General features: G+C 36.9%; 1 protein-coding gene across 3 annotated transcripts in view; it reads right to left on the bottom strand.

Annotated features, from left to right (window-relative positions):
• Positions 1 to 19,585, bottom strand: part of VPS8 (VPS8 subunit of CORVET complex) — a 300,917-nt gene that overhangs the window by 97,430 nt on the left and 183,902 nt on the right. For all 3 annotated transcript variants that reach the window (XM_065876043.1, XM_065876044.1, XM_065876045.1), the window contains 5 exons: positions 14,389 to 14,478; positions 13,794 to 13,836; positions 10,156 to 10,259; positions 5,699 to 5,780; positions 5,279 to 5,361 (listed from right to left, as the gene is read on the bottom strand). In XM_065876043.1, coding sequence (XP_065732115.1) covers positions 5,279 to 5,361; positions 5,699 to 5,780; positions 10,156 to 10,259; positions 13,794 to 13,836; positions 14,389 to 14,478 — 402 coding nt within the window. The remainder of the gene's footprint in view (positions 1 to 5,278; positions 5,362 to 5,698; positions 5,781 to 10,155; positions 10,260 to 13,793; positions 13,837 to 14,388; positions 14,479 to 19,585) is intronic.

The following is a 19,585-nucleotide window of genomic DNA, read 5'->3' as shown; positions in this document are numbered from 1 at the left end:
CTATGTTTAGTCTAGGGCTAACTGTTTCCCACTGTTGAGTACTTCTGAGTACTCTATCCAATGTTCTGTGAATTATGAGTTCTTCTGACCTTACTGGTGAATAAGACTCTATTGTTGGCCCTGTGTGAATATGGGTATTATTCCCTCTAATCCTTTCAGGTGATTCTTTCCCTGACCTAGGTAGTTTCCTCAGATCATGTACTTATACTTGAGGGAGGCCTTCTGATTGCTCCAGAGTTCTCTCTCTTCATACTTGCCCTAAAAACTCTGGCCACCTTGCTGTCTCTTGACTCTCAACTCCAACTCCTCAAATCAATGAGTATGCTGGAAACTTCTTGGGATTCCCCTTCCTGCTATTGCCTGGAAACTCTCTCAGGACATTAAGCTGGGGCAAACATAGGGCTTACGTTGTTTATTTCCTGTCTCTAAGGAATTACTGTCCTGTACTGCCTGATATCCATTTCTTTGAAAACCACTATTTCATATATTTTGTCCACTTTTTAGTTGTTGTAAGCAAGAGGATAAATGCAGTCTCTGAAACTCCTCTTAGCCAGAAATGGAATTCCTCCATCCTTGACTTATATTCACTCTAGAAATATTTACTGAGTACCTATTATATTTTTTGACAATTCAACCAAAAATTTAATATAAAAATACCAATTTTACACAAATCCTTTGAGAATATAAAGGAAGCTGAAATGTTTCCATATTCATTTTATGAAGCCAGCATTGTCCTAAAATCAAATCCAGCAGAGACATAACAAAGAAAGAAAACCACAAAGATCCCTTATGAACATAATCATGAAAGTTTCTAACAAAATATTAGCAAACTGACTTCAACATTATATAAAAAGAGCAAAATGGAGTTTATCCCAGAAATGCAAGGATGGTTTGTTACCAAGAATCAATCAAAATAATGTACTATATTAGCAAAATAACCAAAGAGAATGTGAACATTTTAATATATGCAGAAAAATCATTCAACAAAATTCAACATCCATTCGTAACAAAAGCTCTCAGCAAACTACGAAGAACAGCAAATTTTCTCAACATGCATCTGATATGCAATTGATGAAAGAATTAACAATTCTCTCAAGATTAGGAACAAGGCAAGGCTTGGCCATCTTCACCATCACTATTCAACACTATAGTAGAGGTCCTGACCAGCACAATAAGGTGAGAAAAAGATATTAAAATATAGATGGAAGGATAATATATAGATCGATAGACAGATATAGATAGAAAATAAAGAAATAGATTGGAATTAAATAAAAATGGCCTTTATTCATAGACATTATAATTATAAATGTAGAACATCTTATGTATAAATACCCTATTACAACTGATATCTTAAATTAAGAAATAAATGGAATACCATAGTCATGTACCAGATGACTCAAGATTTTTAAACCTTTAGTTCTCCCTAAATTCAATACATAACCGTCAAAATAGCACCAGGTTGTTTTGTAGAGATTGAAAGACAATTTTAATATTTATATGGAAATGCAAAAGGCCCAGAATAGCCAAAACAATTTTTTTTTAACTCTGTGTTTAACTTTTTTTTTTAAACATCTTTATTGGAGTATAATTCCTTTACAATGGTGTGTTAGTTTCTGCTTTATAACAAAGTTTGAGTATCTATTATATGCCAGGTGCCTCTGGGTTAAGTGATGGTGATAGAGTACTAGCCAAAGTACAGTTTCATCTCTCAGGGTCCTTATGTTCTAATGGGAAATAAAAATAGGTAAACAACCTGATTCTTGAATGTTTCCTAGAACTCCATTTTATGCTAAAGTTCACCTAGTTTCAATAATTTAACTACCACTTCTATGTTGATGACTTCCAAATCTTCTGATCCACTTCTTACCTCTTCCTATAAAGTCCAGTCGTGTGTTCCCCCACTGCTCACTGTTAGCCACATGAAACTGAAATCAGGGGTTTACCTAGGTTCTTCTTGTGTTCCCCTACATCCAGTCAGTCAAAAAGTTAAGTAGATTCTATCAGCTAAGTAATTTCCAAGTCCATCTTCTCCTATCCAGTCTATGTAACTCATTTAACAAACTTTAGGTATCTATTACATTCTGGGTATTTCTATGCCTTCAGTTTTGATCCCTTCCAATTTATTCTATATAACACAGACTGAGCCATCTTTCTAAAAAGAAACCTCATTCCATCATTCCTCTGGTTAAAATCCTTTAACGAGAATTTAATGAATTTAAAATAAAATCCAAAGTCCTTACCATAGCTTACAAAGCAATTAAGGACAGAGTCTCTGACTCTCAAATTTCAGCTCTGTGACTCACCTTTATTCTTGTCCTATGTTCCAAGAATACTTAAACACTTGCAACTCCCCAGATGTGCCGTGTTTTACCTCAAATTCTTTGTACATATAGTTCACTCTGCTTAGAGTAGTCCTATCTGGTTTTTACCCCTGTTCCTTTAGGCTCTGTAAGATTCAGTTCAGACATCCCCTCCTCCAGGAAATCTTTCCACAGTCTGTTTCATATATATACTTTTATTGGTACTCCTCTGGAGATATATATATAAATTCAGAAACCTAGCTCGTTCTAACTTATTCAAAAAAGATAATAACTGTAAAGGTACTGGGGCATTTAAGGATCCAAGCAAAGGAATCAGGTAAGCCTTAAGAACTACAATGAGGGACTCAGATGCCATCAGTATTTTCTCTCCATGTTGTCTCCTCTCTTAGTGTCTTGAATCCTCTTCTTGTTATCTTCTCTCTTCTCCATGCATCTTGTCTATTCTCCTCTTTGTGTGTCTGCTTCATTGTTCTTTTCTCTGCAGATTAACTTTTTACTATTTCAGTTCATATGATGGAAAGGGAGTCACTATCAGTTCCTGAACTTTGTACCTTATATAATCCAGAGAACTGAAGATAAACTACTCATCTTTTCAATCCAGTTCTAAAATTTCCTGGAAAGGACACTGATTGGCCCCTCTTAGGCCAGCTGCCTACCCTGAGTCAATCAGATAGAGTCAAGAGGCAGGGTCATGCTTTCACCTGGCTGCTCCTGCTATAATCATGTGGACTAAAAGTGTACAGATGCAGAAGTAGCAATTACCCCACCTGGGGTTCAGAGAAGGTAATCCTTAAGGTGGCCAATATTACTTGCTCTTTAGAGCCGTGTGAATAGTTGTATCAGATACTTTCTTGTCTCCCTTAAAACAGGCCTTTTAGGGCAAGAACTGTGCCTTTCTTTCTACACAGATGTGTAGATGTGTAGATGTGCCTTTCATCTACACAGATAATAACCAAACAGGGTAACATATAATATATAAACCAATTAATTATTAACTTCTCAAAAGACCAGGGACTGAAACAAATGAAGGAGCTTACATGATATAATGGGAATGAGCTTAAATTAGCATTATCTGTGAAAGCAACTTGAAAAAATAAAAATCTCTATACAAATATAAGGTAGAGTTATCATTACAGTGATCACAAACATGCAAATAAGGAATTTAAGAATCAGCATACTCTCCTTATTAGTGTGAGTTAACAACCACTGAAGGTGGGAAATGATAAGAATGCAATTACAATAAATGCCAGTATAACACAAAAATAAAGTTAAGACTTTCAAATATCAAAAGCCTTCAAGGACATGAGTCTGAAATACATTTTTTTAAGACATCATATGCTTATGCCAAGATAAAAAATCAATTTATATTTATTATAGTTTATGTGTCAAAGTGTGGTTAAAGCTCAAAATAAAGCTAAATGCGTACAATGAGAGGGAAGACACTTTTGGCTTTAGGATTTCATTTTTTTCTAATTTACCTGGTAAATTAAAGTATTCTTGTCTTATTATATATTACTTTATATATGATTAAAAACCTTATGACTGGGGCTTCCCTGGTGGCACAGTGGTTGAGAGTCCACCTGCCGATGCAGGGAACACAGGTTCGTGCCCCGGTCTGGGAAGATCCCACATGCCACGGAGCGGCTGGGCCCGTGAGCCATGGCCACTGAGCCTGTGCGTCCGGAGCCTGTGCTCTGCAACGGGAGAGGCCACAACAGTGAGAGGCCCGCGTACCGCAAGAAAAAATAAAAAAAAACCTTATGACTAATATATTTTAGAATGGATATAAGAAAAGTAGTCTGTACCAAATTATTATTCAATTCATGATAAGGATCAATGAAATGATACGTGTGAAGATACATTCTAAAGGATAACGTACAATGTGGTGAGAGACTGCTGGACGCAGTAGTCTTATCAGCAAAGGTCCAGCTGCTTCATACCAGATCGGAAGGAGAGCTTGGAGAGTCTTAAAAAAGAGCTGAGAGGGACATTCTTGACTGGATAAAAATCATTTGAAAATTATGAAGATCAATGGCATCATATTACTGTCTGACTTTATTTTTTTCTTTCTTTTTGGTGTGTCTCTATCCTGGGTAAAGTAAGGGAAGACAAAATGGATTCTAAGGATAATTCCTGCTGTTTACCCAAGAATGTTCACAGATGTTTCTAAAAATATATCTTAGCATATTTTTAGTGTTCTCTTTTTGATGAAGTTGGAAAGGTTCGGGCCGTTTTGCTGAAGAAAACAGGCTGGAATGATGTTTCCTACAAAGACTTTGGACACAAAGCCAGTTAGAATTTATAGTAGGAGATGAGCTTTGGACAGAAAGTTTTAGGATGAGTTAGAAACCCGAAGTAACAAGATTAAAAAATGTCTATATTAATATAATTTTTATGTTTCTCTCTTTTTTTTTTTTTTTTTGCGGTACGCAGACCTCTCACCGTTGTGGCCTCTCCCGCCGCGGAGCACAGGCTCTGGACGCGCAGGCCCAGCAGCCGTGGCCCACGGGCCCAGCTGCTCCGCGGCATGCGGGATCCTCCCGGACCGGGGCACGAACCCACGTCCCCCGCATCGGCAGGCGGACCCCCAACCACTGCGCCACCAGGGAAACCCTACGTTTCTCTTTTTGATCTAAAAAGTATAATCAGCTGGAAGCAATGGTGATTCTCTCCCAGTTAGCACACCAAAAGGAAGCTTGTGTATCTGAATCCAAAGGTCACAGTGAACTGAAGCCTGCACCCCCTAACTGAAGGTTGCAAGTGTGTGCCAGGCAAACCCACATCACTGGAGTGCTAGGAAGGATGAGAGTTGTAAGTTAGATATTTCGTTAATGCCAAAAATCAGCTGCATTATGCTTGAGATCCATTTACACATTAGCCCAATTTGCTGTTATTTATACATAACTAAAATATTAGTTAAAATTGATCAACACTGAATTTTCCCCTTTTCAACTCACCTGCAAGATTCTTTGCAAGATTGATGGAAGGGCAATAAATGCTGCCATGTTGTTTAGAACTTGCATGGTCAAAGATTTCAGAGCTGTTATAACAAAATGTCAATATTAAGGTTAGTTTAAAATAAGAGGTTTTTGTCTTTCCTGTAAGTCATAGGAATACAACTTCCTAGAAACTTGGCTAACCAAGGCCAGTTTGATATTTTAAAGTTAACTGCTGGTAAGTTGCAAAGCTACTATTATCCAAGACAAATGATATAACTGGTGCCACAGAAAGCAGTGAACATGAAAAAATGAGATCAGCAGTACAGTATGATTTCATTAAGGAAAATAATAAAAATACGATGCTGGGAGAGGTATCAAAATGACAATCATCAGCAGATAGAAATTGGGGGACAGAATAGGTGGACACTATGACCTTACCTTCAGAGTGCAGATGAGGCGCAGCTGAACTAGACAGCTTCTGAGGTGCCATCATTGCCTCCAGTAATGGAAACCAGAGTGCCTATAATGGCAGAGGAAACCAAAGGAAAACAAAAGTACTCTGTTGTTTTTAAGAACAACTAACATCAGCTTAGTGTTTCACAGGTTGAAATGTACTTCTCACATACATTTGTTGGTAAAAATTAGAAAAAGAAAAGATGGAACACTTGACTGGGAAGAGGAAAGACAGTAAAAAAGCAAAGATCACAGCCAGAACAGATATCTTTATCATGCACCTTGGGAAAATAAGGAAGCTGAAGTTTAGTAAGTCTAGACCTTGGAACTGCAAATCTCCTGTGTCTCAGAAAAGGGTAGGTTCAAAGGAGCCAGAGCAGAGCCTCAGGCTACGTTCTTAAATGTTTCACTGACACAGTCTAAACGGCCCTATGTACTGCAGAAGGGAATAAAGAACTCTCCCACAACTACCCTCCCCCCATTTCTCATCAGCTATGTCAAGCAAGATAAATAAATACAGTTATCCGAAGTTTTCTCCTATATCAAGCATTATTTTGTTATTTCCTCAGTCATCACTGACTAAGAAGTGGAAGTTAACATTATTTCAATTAACATTTCCAATCACATCATGACATAAATGAACAGATCTAACATTTATTTATTCCTATTACGTAGGGCACTGTATTAAATGCTTTACATACATTTTGTCGTTTCAATCTCATGATAACCTTATACAGTAAGCATTATCTTTACTGGAGATAAGATGCTGAAGCTTAGAGAAGTTGAGTAATTTGCCAATGATTATACACTGCCATATGTGCATCATATGTGTTCTTCCTAAGCCTTAGGAAAAATCTTCATCATCAAAAATCAAACTAATACATTTAAAAATTTCAAGCATATTTTCCTGTTGGGTAATGATTTACAAAGGCCTTATTTCACTCAGTATCTTGGGAGAAACCTATTCCTGCAAACATCCAAGAGGTATGAAAAACAAGTCAGTATTGACAAAGCAGGACAAGCATGGTTAAGGGGACAGGCTAAAGGTCGGCTGACTTTCACACGGGGTGACCTTCCACTGAAGAGCTCTACAAGGAAGACCTTATCTGCCCCCATTTGAGGTTTTCTAAGGCCAGGATTTTATGTACATTTTTTTTTAACAGTATTTCTTCAAATTCTTAAGATACTGGTTTTAACTATGTTGTATACTGGCAATTCTTTATTTTATTGAAATTTTAATTTAATTTATCTAGTATTCATGAATTTTTAATCTTGTATTTTATTCTTGGATGGCTTTACTTAGCTTGTGTTTTCGTTGCCTATTTCAATTTGTTTTTACAACCACATCATTTATTTCAATGTATTTTTATAGTCTTTTAATTTAACTGTATATGGTATACCTAATTTTTACCTTTTGGTTTTTATATTTATTATATTTAGAAATTTGATTTAAAATTTTTCTTATTTAGTCCAAAAATTTTAGAAGAATTACCTTTTTAAAGGTTACTTTATTCTTGGTTTATAAATAGCAGACTGGGGGAAGCATGGTTGCAGAGATAATAGCCATGGGAAGTGTTCATACCCTAAATAGAGAAATTGTTCTTCTTCAATTAAATCTCCACATTAACCTGAAATACATGGTAGACACCTTTTAAATATTTTGTCTCTCTTGCTCTTTAATGTTGGTTCTTAAAATGTTAACTTGGATAAATTCTAAAAACCCACAGGCTAAAATAACAATCCAAACGCCTGAGAGCAACACAACTGAACCTGAATTACTTTCTCATGTTACATAATCAACAGCTTTCTTTTTCAGGGAATTATGTGCATAAGAAAGCCATATTCTTTATTTATGCAATCACTGGACACTGGGGTAGACGGACATACAAAGTAGGACAGGTATAGATTCTACCTAGGGAAGGACTGACAACCCGATTTCCTGCAGTCTAACTTTAAGGAAATACTCCATGACATTAAATCTCTGAAGAAACTTTTGGAAAGAGATATTACAGACAATTCATTACCAAGCTTTTGGATACTTCAAATTTTCTAGTTAGATTAGGGTCGGTGGCAACAGCTCTTGTTCTCACTCTCTCCAAACCAAAAAAAAAGCAAAGAGGAACAGGGGAAAGAACCATGAAAATCCCCCAAAATTAATGTTTGCTATTACATAAAATCAGTTCAGCATTTTCACAAAAATAGTATTTACATAAAAACTAACATGCAATGTTTTTATTGTTGCTATGAACGTTGTTCAGAAAAGAAGCAAAAACCAGTTGTTGGAGGGTGGGGGGGAGTAGAGAGTGGTGTGAGAGGCATGTGTGTGTGTCTAAGAGAGGAACAGACAGATTCCAACTCAGATATATTTTTAGACAAAAAAATACAGAATAAATTACCCTTTCACCACATCAAAGGAAGCCTTAGTCCTGTCTCTGATTAAGAGATAAGAGTTCAAATATAGTCAGAATAATCCCTAGAGTTCTGGAGGCATGAATTTTATATCTAATTCTACCATTAATATATGTGAATCTGGACATATTTCAGCTTATGTGAGCCTAAATGGCTCTATTTATAAAACAATGACAATTTATAATTGTCATTTTTCCTTAAATTTTCCACAAGAAGAAGGAAGAATATCAAATAGATGTTAGGGAGGAGACAGAAGGGTTGAAAAATATTTATGTATATTTATGTATAAACATAGCTTTAATAGTTTTACCCTCTTGTGTTTTTCTATCAAAATATAACCATGTCCAAATGCAGACAGCCAAAAGATAAATGAAAACAAAAACGTAGGAATGGAAAAATCAGGGCAAAAGGAATGCTGTAAAGCCCATAATCCATTTAAATAAAGATTGAACAACTATGGGAACTGTGGATACAGAAAAGAATGTATTGTTAACCTTAATGAGGTAAAATAACATAACTAACTAAAATTCAGAGGGATGGAGAAGGGAGGCTGGAGCAAGTGTGTATGAGTTCATGTAAACTTCCTTACTGGTCGGACATCATAGATATTATAAAAACCAAAATGTAATTATAAATGATACTTCTAATCTATTAACAGTTATTTAGATTTTTTTCAACTTCAGGGAGATTTATTAAGAGATAGTGTATTGAAGAACTATTTACTTGAATTTCAGAATTTCCTCAGTTTTACATAAGTTTCCTAAATGAGATTAAATACTATATTTTTAAAGCAAGCATTATTTGATTCAATTTTTCTAAAATTATGTTAACCTAGGTAGATAAAAAATATCTAGAGTGATATTCACCAAATGATAACGACGGTTATTTCTGGGTGATAAGATGGATACAGGGTAATTTTTTTAAACATCCCTCTGTGTAACTTTCTGTATTGCGGGATTTAAAAAAATAATGGGTATGTATCATTTCACTCAAAAAATTTTTAAATAAAAAAACCACATCTATTATATAAATGTGTTTGTTATATACAATTTATATTCTAAAGGGTATTCAAAATTTATGACCTTAAAAAAACCCTTGACAAAAACATAAAGGAGAAATTTACCCATCTCATAAGAACAGAAACATACAAAGTTTATCATTTTCATTGGAACATGTACGGCAAACTATATATGAAAAATTTACCCTGCTTCCCATTTCAGAAGCCCAGGCAGTGGAAGGAGGTCAGGTGGTGTTAAGTCAGAGGCCAGAGCCTGGAGGGGCAGGCACAGTTATGCCATACATATCACACTGCTAACTTTACTTCTTAAAACTACTGCACAATTTAGCTGTCAAGTTGCATCTCGCCCCCTTGGTTTTTGCTTCATTGCTGTAACTCCCACCCGCCCCACGTGCTCTACTATATCTCCTTCAGCTCTGTGTTCTCCCTTTTTGCAGTCTGGAATCTGTTACAGACGTGGTTCCAACCTTGGCTGCACAGTGGAATCATGTGGGAAGCCTTAAAACATACTGATGACTTCGGCCCAGCCCCAAAGACTATAATTTAATTGATCTCAGGTACAGTCTGGGATTTTTCAAAGCTCCCCATGTGACTCTTATGTGCGGCCAAGGATGAGAACTACTACACCATAGCCTTCTTGACCTTTTTCAGCTTTCTCTGTATCCCTTGAGGCTTTTCCTCTAGTGCTTCACGCTCCCCTTATCCACGGGGAACGGTACAAATGATAAATGGACGACACAACCACAGTACCACTACACGGAATACACAAAAACTCAGTCCAAAGAGAACAAGGACATCTAGTATTCACACACCTAAATTTTGCAGCACAGCCAAATCTAAGAATATAAAGCCTTTTGTGAGAACAAAGCAGACAGGCACTCCTCATAATAACTTTAGGAGTCTTATACTCCTGGGAGCACTGAACTCAGGTAGCTGAGAGGGCAGTGGAAATAGAATTAATTCCTAGTTTCAGACCAGAACAGATTTTTAAAAGCCTCTGTAGTCACTCTCCTACCTCTCTCTGCTGCTGGTTCAAATTATGTGAATTTCTCTGGCAAAGGGCAATTGTCTCCACCATGGTCTCTTCAACATTCTTCAGTGAGGGATCCTCTTTGGTATCTAGATTTAGAAAAATTGTTAACATCACTCAAGGGTATATTACTGATAATCTCAAAGCTTCTGTAAAAAATTAAACATTCTTTTCTCTGCATACTTTGTTTTCTATGATATAATCATGTATAAGACTTGATACTGAACTTCAGTAGATAAAAAGTAGGTAGTTCTTTGCAACAGTTTTCCGTATAAATGTCTGACATTCCTAGGACAGAGAAAGCACATCATACGTAGCATTTTAATATGCTTTGGCTATGGAAAATTCCCAACCATTTATCTGTGGATTAGTTAATAGAAAGATTATCTTTTATCTTTCTTGCTCTACCATTTCTTCCTCTATTTCTTAAATGTATGTATTTCTCCAAGATACTATCTCAGGCCCTTTTCTTTTCATTTTTTTCAATAATTTCAGCCACTCTTCTGGTTTTAATTCCTATGTCCTTGCTAATAATTTTCAAATATACACCTCCAGCCCTTATTCCTTTCATAATCTGCAGGTTGAATTTTCACCAGGCTCTAGGACATCTATCTCTACATGGACATCCTGCAGTCACTTTGAACTTTATATGTGCAAAACCCAACCCATTTTTCTTACTTCAAATCTGCTCCCCCGCCACATTTCCAAACTAAGTTAATAGAACCATGACCTTTAAGTCAACCAGTTTATAAATCTTCACCATCTTTGATGCTTTCACCTGTACATTCAAATAAATTGTTAATTTTGTTAATTCTACTTCCACACTCTCATATACCCACTACTTTACCCGAGTGGAGCCCTTCATCACCTCGTTTGCACTACTGCAGCAGCCACTAAATTAACTTTTGACTTCCAAATCTTGCCTTCCTCATTCCCTTTTATACTGTCACTACAGTTCTCTTAAGCACAAGTCCAAACATATGAGTCTCATGCACAAAAACTATCAAAGACTTCTAATTTTTACAAAGAGAATGTCAATAAACCTCTGATCCTAAGTAAACACAGTAAACATCCTGGTGCATCTTCCCACCCTCGGTGCTCTTATATCACCAGATTATTTCCTCCTCCCCAAGGTTACTAGCCAGGCACTTTCATTCTCATGTCCTCCTCGGCCCAGAAGACCCTTTCCTTGCTTTTGTCTATCAAATTCCTATTCATCATTCCAATCGTGATTACTTCAAAGGTCACATCTTCCAGAAAAGAATCTCAGTTACAGGTAGTTCCCCAATTTTCCACAACCCTTTGTCACTCTCACTGTACCTTTTTTATAGTATTTGATTCTACATGCATTAGAGGTTTTTATTTACATATCTGTCTCCTTCAAGAGACTATATAGCTCTTTGGGTGAGGACTGTGTTTTAGCCATCTGTGTATCACCCACAGAAACTAGCCCAGTGCTGTGCAATTACCAACTCCTTCAAAATTCTTAAGCACACTGTCAAAATTGAATCTGACAGTAAATGGCAGTTATGAGACTATTACTGAGAAATTTACCTTCATTGGAATTCAAGGACTTGGCTTCCCTACACATATCACCTGCAAATTACTGCAGTGATCTGGGGGAAACATTCTTACTTTTCCCACAATCCTTCATGTAATGTCTATAAAAATTATTCCCATAACAGTAAATTGAAAGAGAAAAATGCCATAAATGCAACAAATCTAATAGTCAAATTGACTGAATGTATACTAAAGCACAAAAACAATAATTAAATGTTTAGTTGGACTAAATACAGAAAAGTCAACCGTTATGGAAGTTCCAAAAACAAATAATATATGGAGAATTAGGGTAAAGGTGTTTAGGGGAATGTGTGGGCTAAGGGGTCCAAGAAATGTGTTAGTGGGTTAAAAAGGTAAAACAATCTAAAAATCACCTATCAAGTGTTTCTCTGAACTTTGGGAGGGATATTTTGAAAATGTCAAGTAATAGGAAAACAAATAATCCAATTCAAAAGTGGACAAAGCGGGGCTTCCCTGGTGGCAGAGTGGTTGAGAGTCCGCCTGCTGATGCAGGGGACACGGGTTCATGCCCCGGTCCGGGAAGATCCCACATGCCGTGGAGTGGCTGGGCCCGTAAGCCAAGGCCGCTAAGCCTGCGCATCCAGAGCCCGTGCTCCGCAACGGAAGAGGCCACAACAGTGAGAGGTCCACGTACCACAAAAAAAAAAAAAAAAAAAGAAAAAAAAGAAAAAGTGGACAAAGGATATGAATAGACATTTCTCCAAAGAAGATACAGAAATGGCCAATAAGTCTAAGAAAAGATGCTCAACATCACCAATCATTAGGGAAATGCAAATCAAAACCACAATGAGATGCTACCTCACACTCATTAGGAATGGCTACTACCAAGAAAACAGAAAATAAAAGTGTTAGTGAAGATGTGGAGAATTTGGAACCCTTGTGCATTGCTGGTGAGAATGTAAAATGATATTGCCATTATGGAAAACGGTATGGTGGTTCCTCAAAAAATTAAAAATAGAATTATCATTTAACTTAGTAATCCCACTTCTGGGTATACACCGAGAAGAACTGAAAGCAGGGACTCAAAAAGATATTTCTACACCCACGTTCATAGCAGCATTATTCACAATAGTCAAAAGGTGGAAGCAACCAAGTGCCCATTGATAAATGAATGGAAAAACAAAGTGGAGTATATACATAAAATAGAATATTATTCAGTCTTAGAAATGAATGAAATTCTGCATGTGCCACAACATGGATAAATCCTGAAGACTTTATGCTAAGTGTAATAAGCTAGACACAAAAGGACAATTACTGTTTGATTCCACTTATGAGATACACAGAGTAATCAAATTCAAATTCATCAAGTCAGAAAGTAGAATGGTGGTTACCAGGGGCTGTGTGGGGAGGAGGGAATTAGGAGTAATTGTCTAATGGGTACAGAGTTTCAGTTTGGGATGCTGAAAGGTTCTGGAGATGGATGGTGGTGATTATTGCACAATGATGTGAATGTACTTATTGCCAATGAACTGTAAACTTAAAAATGGTGAATTTTATGTTATGTTTATTTTACCACACTTTTACAAAATAAATAACTTTATTTTAGTATCAAGGAATATAATAGGAATTACATATCTATCTGTGACAAAGCCATTCAAGATTTTAAACTGTTTCAAGTTTTACTGCTTTCTGCTAAAATTATATAAATTCAATACAGAAACACTGATTATTACTTACTGATTAGAAGCTCTGCTTTGCTGTTGTTCAGCACATTATAGTAATTTTTAAGATGTTAGTTATGTACCTCATTTATAATAACCAAAACATAAGTACAGAAATATAACTAAAAAATGAATCAAGACCCGTGAAGACTACCTAATTTTCTGTCCAATGACCTCTACTGACAATTAGCACTGCAAAACTACAGTGGTTTATATTACTTCCTATTATGAGCCCTTGAAAACAAGCCAAAATTGGGATCAATGTCAGATAAACAGTAACATGCAGATCAATGTGATTATTACATAATAATAATCATTTAATATCTTTTAAAACATGGGGCCCATGGAAAAAGAAATTGTGAATTACACTCGAGAACTTACTTTCATCTTGATGTGTTATCTCTTGAAGTTTGCTTTGTAGTCTCTAGGAGGTAAAAAGAACACTTTATATTTCTAATCCACCAATAACCTGAATTACCATATTTTAAAGGTAAACTCCAAGAAACAACAAGGTTATTAAGAATGATCTCTGCCATTCAGAAGAGAATTGCTGTGTATATAAAAAGCACAGGGCTTCCCTGGTGGCGCAGTGGTTAAGAATCCGCCTGCCAATGCAGGGGACACAGGTTCAAGCCCTGGTCTGGGAGGATCCCACATGCTGTGCAGCAACTAAGCCCATGCGCCACAACTACTGAGCCTGTGCTCTAGAGCCCGCAAGCCACAACTACTAAGCCTTGGGATTAGTATCATGTGGCATACTGGTGTATCATGACATGCATGATAAAAATATTTAGAGATAAAATGTACAAAAAAAGTGTATTGTCTGCAGCTTATTTTGAAACATAAGAATTAAGATGGATTGACAAAAACTTACACAATGCTGTATGTCAATTTTATCTCACGAAGGAAAGATGGATTGATAAATGGTTATAGGGCTAGACAGAAACATGACAAAGCAAATACAGTAAAATGTTACCTTTAGCATTATTAAGAAGGCACCATGAATATCTCCTTTCTTTTCTAATAGATAAGCAGTGACTTCATGAAGTTGATACTTCTGGGTAATCTAGGAAAGAAGAAAAGATAAAGCTTTTTTGCTCAAAAATCTTGTTTGTGGAGTCAGAAGGTCCTACTAAGGATGAAAGAAAAACCTATGATAGTAAATAGTGAATTCATACCCTAGTAGTATGCTACTTTACAGTATAACATGCAAATATTTGACTCTCTAGTCTTAGAGTGACCCATTTGGGACTCTGACTGAACCAAGGTAACTCATTTTTTTTCACTTATTTATTTAAAAAGTTGTTATGCACCTGAATCAGGTATATCCATTGCACAAAAGGTAACATGTATACATAAATAGTAATAATATACACCAGAAATTGATAAGTGTAATTATTCACAAAATATTTAGAACAAAATGACAATGAAAACTCTACACATTAGCTTGTGGGATCTTAATGAAAATTAATAAACTAAGAGTGTCTAATAAGTAAAAAAGAAATGCCAGTTAAGCTAAGGTAAAAGAAAGAAAATAAGTACAGAAAAGAATGTCATGGAAAGAAACAACAGAGAAACAATAGCGAGGTTTAAAAGAAAATCCTAAATTAGTCTTTTTTTTTAATATCTTTATTGGAGTATAATTGCTTTACAATGGTGTGTTAGTTTCTGCTTTACAACGAAGTGAATCAGTTATACATATACATATGTTCCCATATCTCTTCCCTCTTGCGTCTCCCTCCCTCCCACCCTCCCTATCCCATCCCTCTAGGTGGTCACAAACCACCTAGCTAAATTAGTCTTTGAAAAGACTAATAACATAGAATAAAACTTTCTTAGGAGTAAGAAAAAAAGAGAGGCACAAATAACATATTATAGGTTAACAGATCAAAGGAGGAAAACATGTGATCATTTCAACAAATGCAGAAAAAGTATTTAGTAAAATGCAGCACCCATTTTTGACAAAAATAAAAACAATACAAAACACTCTAACCCAAACTGGTAATGGCACTTGTCTAGGTTAATAAAAATTATCTATCAAAATCTGACAATAAACGCCATATTTAACATAAAATGTTAGACACATCCCCTTTTAAATAAGGAACAAGGAGAGAATGCATACTATCGCTGCCTCTGTTCAATAATATCCCAGAGCTCCTAGATATCTGATGAGGGAATGAGAAAAGTATAAAATTGGAAAGAAAGAAAAAAAACTACCATTATTCTCAGAAAAAATTACTGTCATAAAAAAATCTAGAAAATATTTGAACGAAAAAAGAATTCAGCCTGGTTGCTAGATATAAGACACTGAACAAAAATTAATAACATATACCAGCAGTAACCAATTAAGAAAAAGCCATTTCAAAAAATTTCCTTTTAGAAATTTCATTTCTAATGAGCCTGAGTAAACATGGAGGGAGTGGAGCCCACCTCACACCATGGCCCTGCATCTAGCCAGAGCAGAGAGAGCCACTGCAGATACTAGCATGCATGCCTGTACTTGGGAGGGAGCAGAGGCTGCTTGGACTATAACCCTTCCTCCAGCCACGTCAGAGACTGTCACTGCCTGCACACAAATATGTGCAAGCACTAGGGAAGGAGTGGAATCAACTCAGGCCCTTGTCCTGCCTCCAGCTAGGGTGGAGACTGCCATTGCTAGTACAACTGCACAAAGGTAGAAGTGGAAACAGCTTATTAGCGTGGTTCCTACTGCTCTGGCCCTGACCCTGCCTCTACCCAATATGTGCATACCAGGGAAGAAGTGGAACAAGTTTAGAAGTGCAGCCCCAAACCCTTAGGTCCCAGCCATATCCCCAACCATAGCGAATACCACCATCACACTGGGAAGAAGCCCAACTCGCTCAAAGATCCTGCTCCAGACCCTTAGGCCTCGGCACCACCCCTAATAGGGCTACATGCCAGCAATACAGTGCCTTGTAGCACATAATAGGGAAAGATGCAGCCTATGCTCACTTTAAAATTAGCTCTTCCACCAATGCCACTGGGAACAAGCAGACTTCATAGAGATGCTCCCACATATGGACATGCCTTCAAGACTGGGATATGGAACTGTTTCACATAATCTCACACAGAAGAACAGAGAATGTCAAGCAAGATATAAAAAGAGAGGAATATGAAAGAAAAAGGTAAATTCACTAAGGGGGAGGGAAACAAATTTAAAAAGTGATAAATAATTTACCTGGAAAGAGTTCAAAGCATTAGTAATAAAATGCTAACTGAACATGGGAAAATAATGGATGAACACAATGATAACTGCAAAAAAGAAATAGAAAATATATAAAAGAATGATCAAATCTTAAGAATACAATAACTGAAATTTAAAATACACAAGAAGGAGTTAACAACAGAATGAAAAATAAGTTAAAACTGACACGAGTGAAATACAAAGAACCATAAGAGACTATTACAAACAACTATATGCCAATAAAATGTATAACCTAGAAGAAATGGACAAATTCTTAGAAATATACAACCATCCAAGACTGAACCAGGAAGAAACAGATAATATGAACAGACAAATCACAAGTACTGAAATTGAAACAGTGATTTAAAAACTTCCAACAAACTGAAGTCCAGGTCCCAGTGGCTCCACAGGTGAATTCCATCAAACATTTAGAGAAGAATTAACACCTATCCTTCTGAAACTCTTCCAAAATACTGCAGAGGAAGGAACATTCCCAAGCTCATTCCATGAGGCCCCCATCACCCTGAGACCAAAACCAGACAAAGGTACCACCAAAAAAGAAAATTACAGGCCAATACCACTGAGGAATATAGACGTAAAAATACCCAAGAAAATACTAGCAAACTGAATCCAACAATACATTAAAAGGATCATACACTATGATCAAGTGGGATTTATCCCAGGGATGCAAGGATTCTTCAGTATCCACAAATTAATCAATGTGATACACCACATTAACAAACTGAAGAATAAAAACCATATGATCGGGACTTCCCTGGTGGTGCAGTGGTTAAGAATCCGCCTGCCAATGCAGAGGACACGGGTTCGAGCCCCGGTCCAGGAAGATCCCACATGCTGTGAGCAGCTAAGCCCATGTGCCACAACTACTGAGCCTGAGCCCACGAACCACAACTACTGAGCCCGCGTGCCACAACTACTGAAGCCCATGCACCTAGCATGCTCCACAATAAGAGAAGCCACCACAATGAGAAGCTCGCGCACCGCAACCAAGAGTAGCCCCCACTCACCACAACTAGAGAAAGCCCACGGCACAGCAACGAAGACCCAACGTAGCCAAAAATAAATAAATAACCATATGTCATCTCAATAGGTGCAGAAAAAACTTTCGACAAAATTCAACGCCCATTTATGATTAAAAAAAACTCTCTAGAAAGTGGGCATAGAGGGAACTTACCTCAACATAATAAAGGACATACATGAAAACCACACAGCTAACATCATTCTCAATGGTGAAAAGCTGAAAGCGTTCCCTCTAAGATCAGGAACAAGGCAAGGATAACCACTGTCAACACTTCTATTCAACAAGTTTTGGAAGTCCTAGCCACAGCAATCAGAGAAGAAAAAAGAAATAAAAAGAATGCAAATCGGAAAAGAAGAAATAAGACCATCACTGTTTGCAGATGAAATGATAACTATCCATAGAAAATCCTAAAGATGCTACCAGAAAACTATTAGAATGCATCAATGAATTTGGTTAAGTTGCAGGATACAAAATTAATACACGGAAATCTTTTGCATTCTTATACATAACAATGAAAGATCAGAAAGAGAAATAAAGGAAACACTCCCATTTACCATTGCATCAAAAAGAATAAAATAACTAGGAATAAACCTACCTAAGGAGTCAGAAGACCTATATTCTTAAAACTATAAGATGCTGTGAAAGAAATCGAAGATGACACAAACAGTTGGAAAGATATATCATGTTCTTGGATTGAAAGAATCAATATTGTCAAAATGACTATACTACCTAAGGCAATCTACATATTTAATGCAATTCCTTTCAAATTACCAATGGCATTTTTCACAGAACTAGAACAAAAAATTATAAAATTTATATGGAAACACAAAAGACCCCAAAGAGCCAAAGCAATACTGAGAAAGAAAAACGAAGCTGGAGGAATCAGACTCCCTGACTTCAGACTACAGTACAAAACAACAGAAATCAAAACAGTATGGTAGATCAATGGAACAGGATAGAAAGCCCAGAAATAAACCCATGCACATATGGTCAATTAATCTACAACAAAGGAGGCTAGACTATACAATGGACAAAAGACAGTCTCTTCAGGAAGTGATGCTGAGAAAACCGGACAGCTACATGTAAAAGAATGAAATTAGAACATTCTCTAACACCATACACAAAAATAAACTCAAAGTGGATCAAAGACCTAAATGTAAGACCAGACACTGTAAAACTCTTAGGGGAAAACATAGGCAGAACACTCTTTGACATAAATCTTAGCAATATTTTTTTGGCTCCGTCTCCTAGAGCAATGGAAATGAAAACAAAAATAAACAAACGGGACCTAATTAAACTTAAAAGCTTCTGCATAGCAAAGAAAACCATAAACAAAACAAAAAGACAACCCACAGAATGAGAGAAAATATTTGCAAACAAAGTGACTGACAAAGGATTAATCTCCAAAACCTACAAACAGCTCATGCGGCTCAATCAAAAAATGGGCAGAAGATCGAAACAGAGATTTCTCCAAAGAAGACACACAGATGTCCAAAAAAGCTCATGAAAAGATGCTCAACATCACTGATTATCAGAGAAATGCAACTCAAAACTACAATGTGGTATCACCTCACATAGCTTAGAATGGCCATCATCAAAAAGTCTACAAACAGGGGCTTCCCTGGTGGCGCAGTGGTTGGGAGCCCGCCTGCCGATGCAGGGGACATGGGTTCGTGCCCCGGTCCGGGAGGATCCCACATGCCGCGGAGCGGCTGGGCCCACGAGCTATGGCCGCTGAGCCTGCGCGTCCGGAGCCTGTGCCCCGCAACGGGAGAGGCCCCAACAGTGAGAGGCCCGCATACCGCAAAAAAAAAAAAAAAAAAAAAAAAAAAAAAGTCTACAAACAATAAATGCTGGAGAGGGGGTGGAGAAAAGGGAACCCTCCTACACTGTTGGTGAGAATGTAAATTGGTACAACTGCTATGG

This window comes from Phocoena phocoena, chromosome 4, assembly GCF_963924675.1.
Source record: "Phocoena phocoena chromosome 4, mPhoPho1.1, whole genome shotgun sequence".
NCBI lineage: Eukaryota > Metazoa > Chordata > Mammalia > Artiodactyla > Phocoenidae > Phocoena > Phocoena phocoena.
This window is presented reverse-complemented; position numbering and strand designations above follow the sequence as displayed.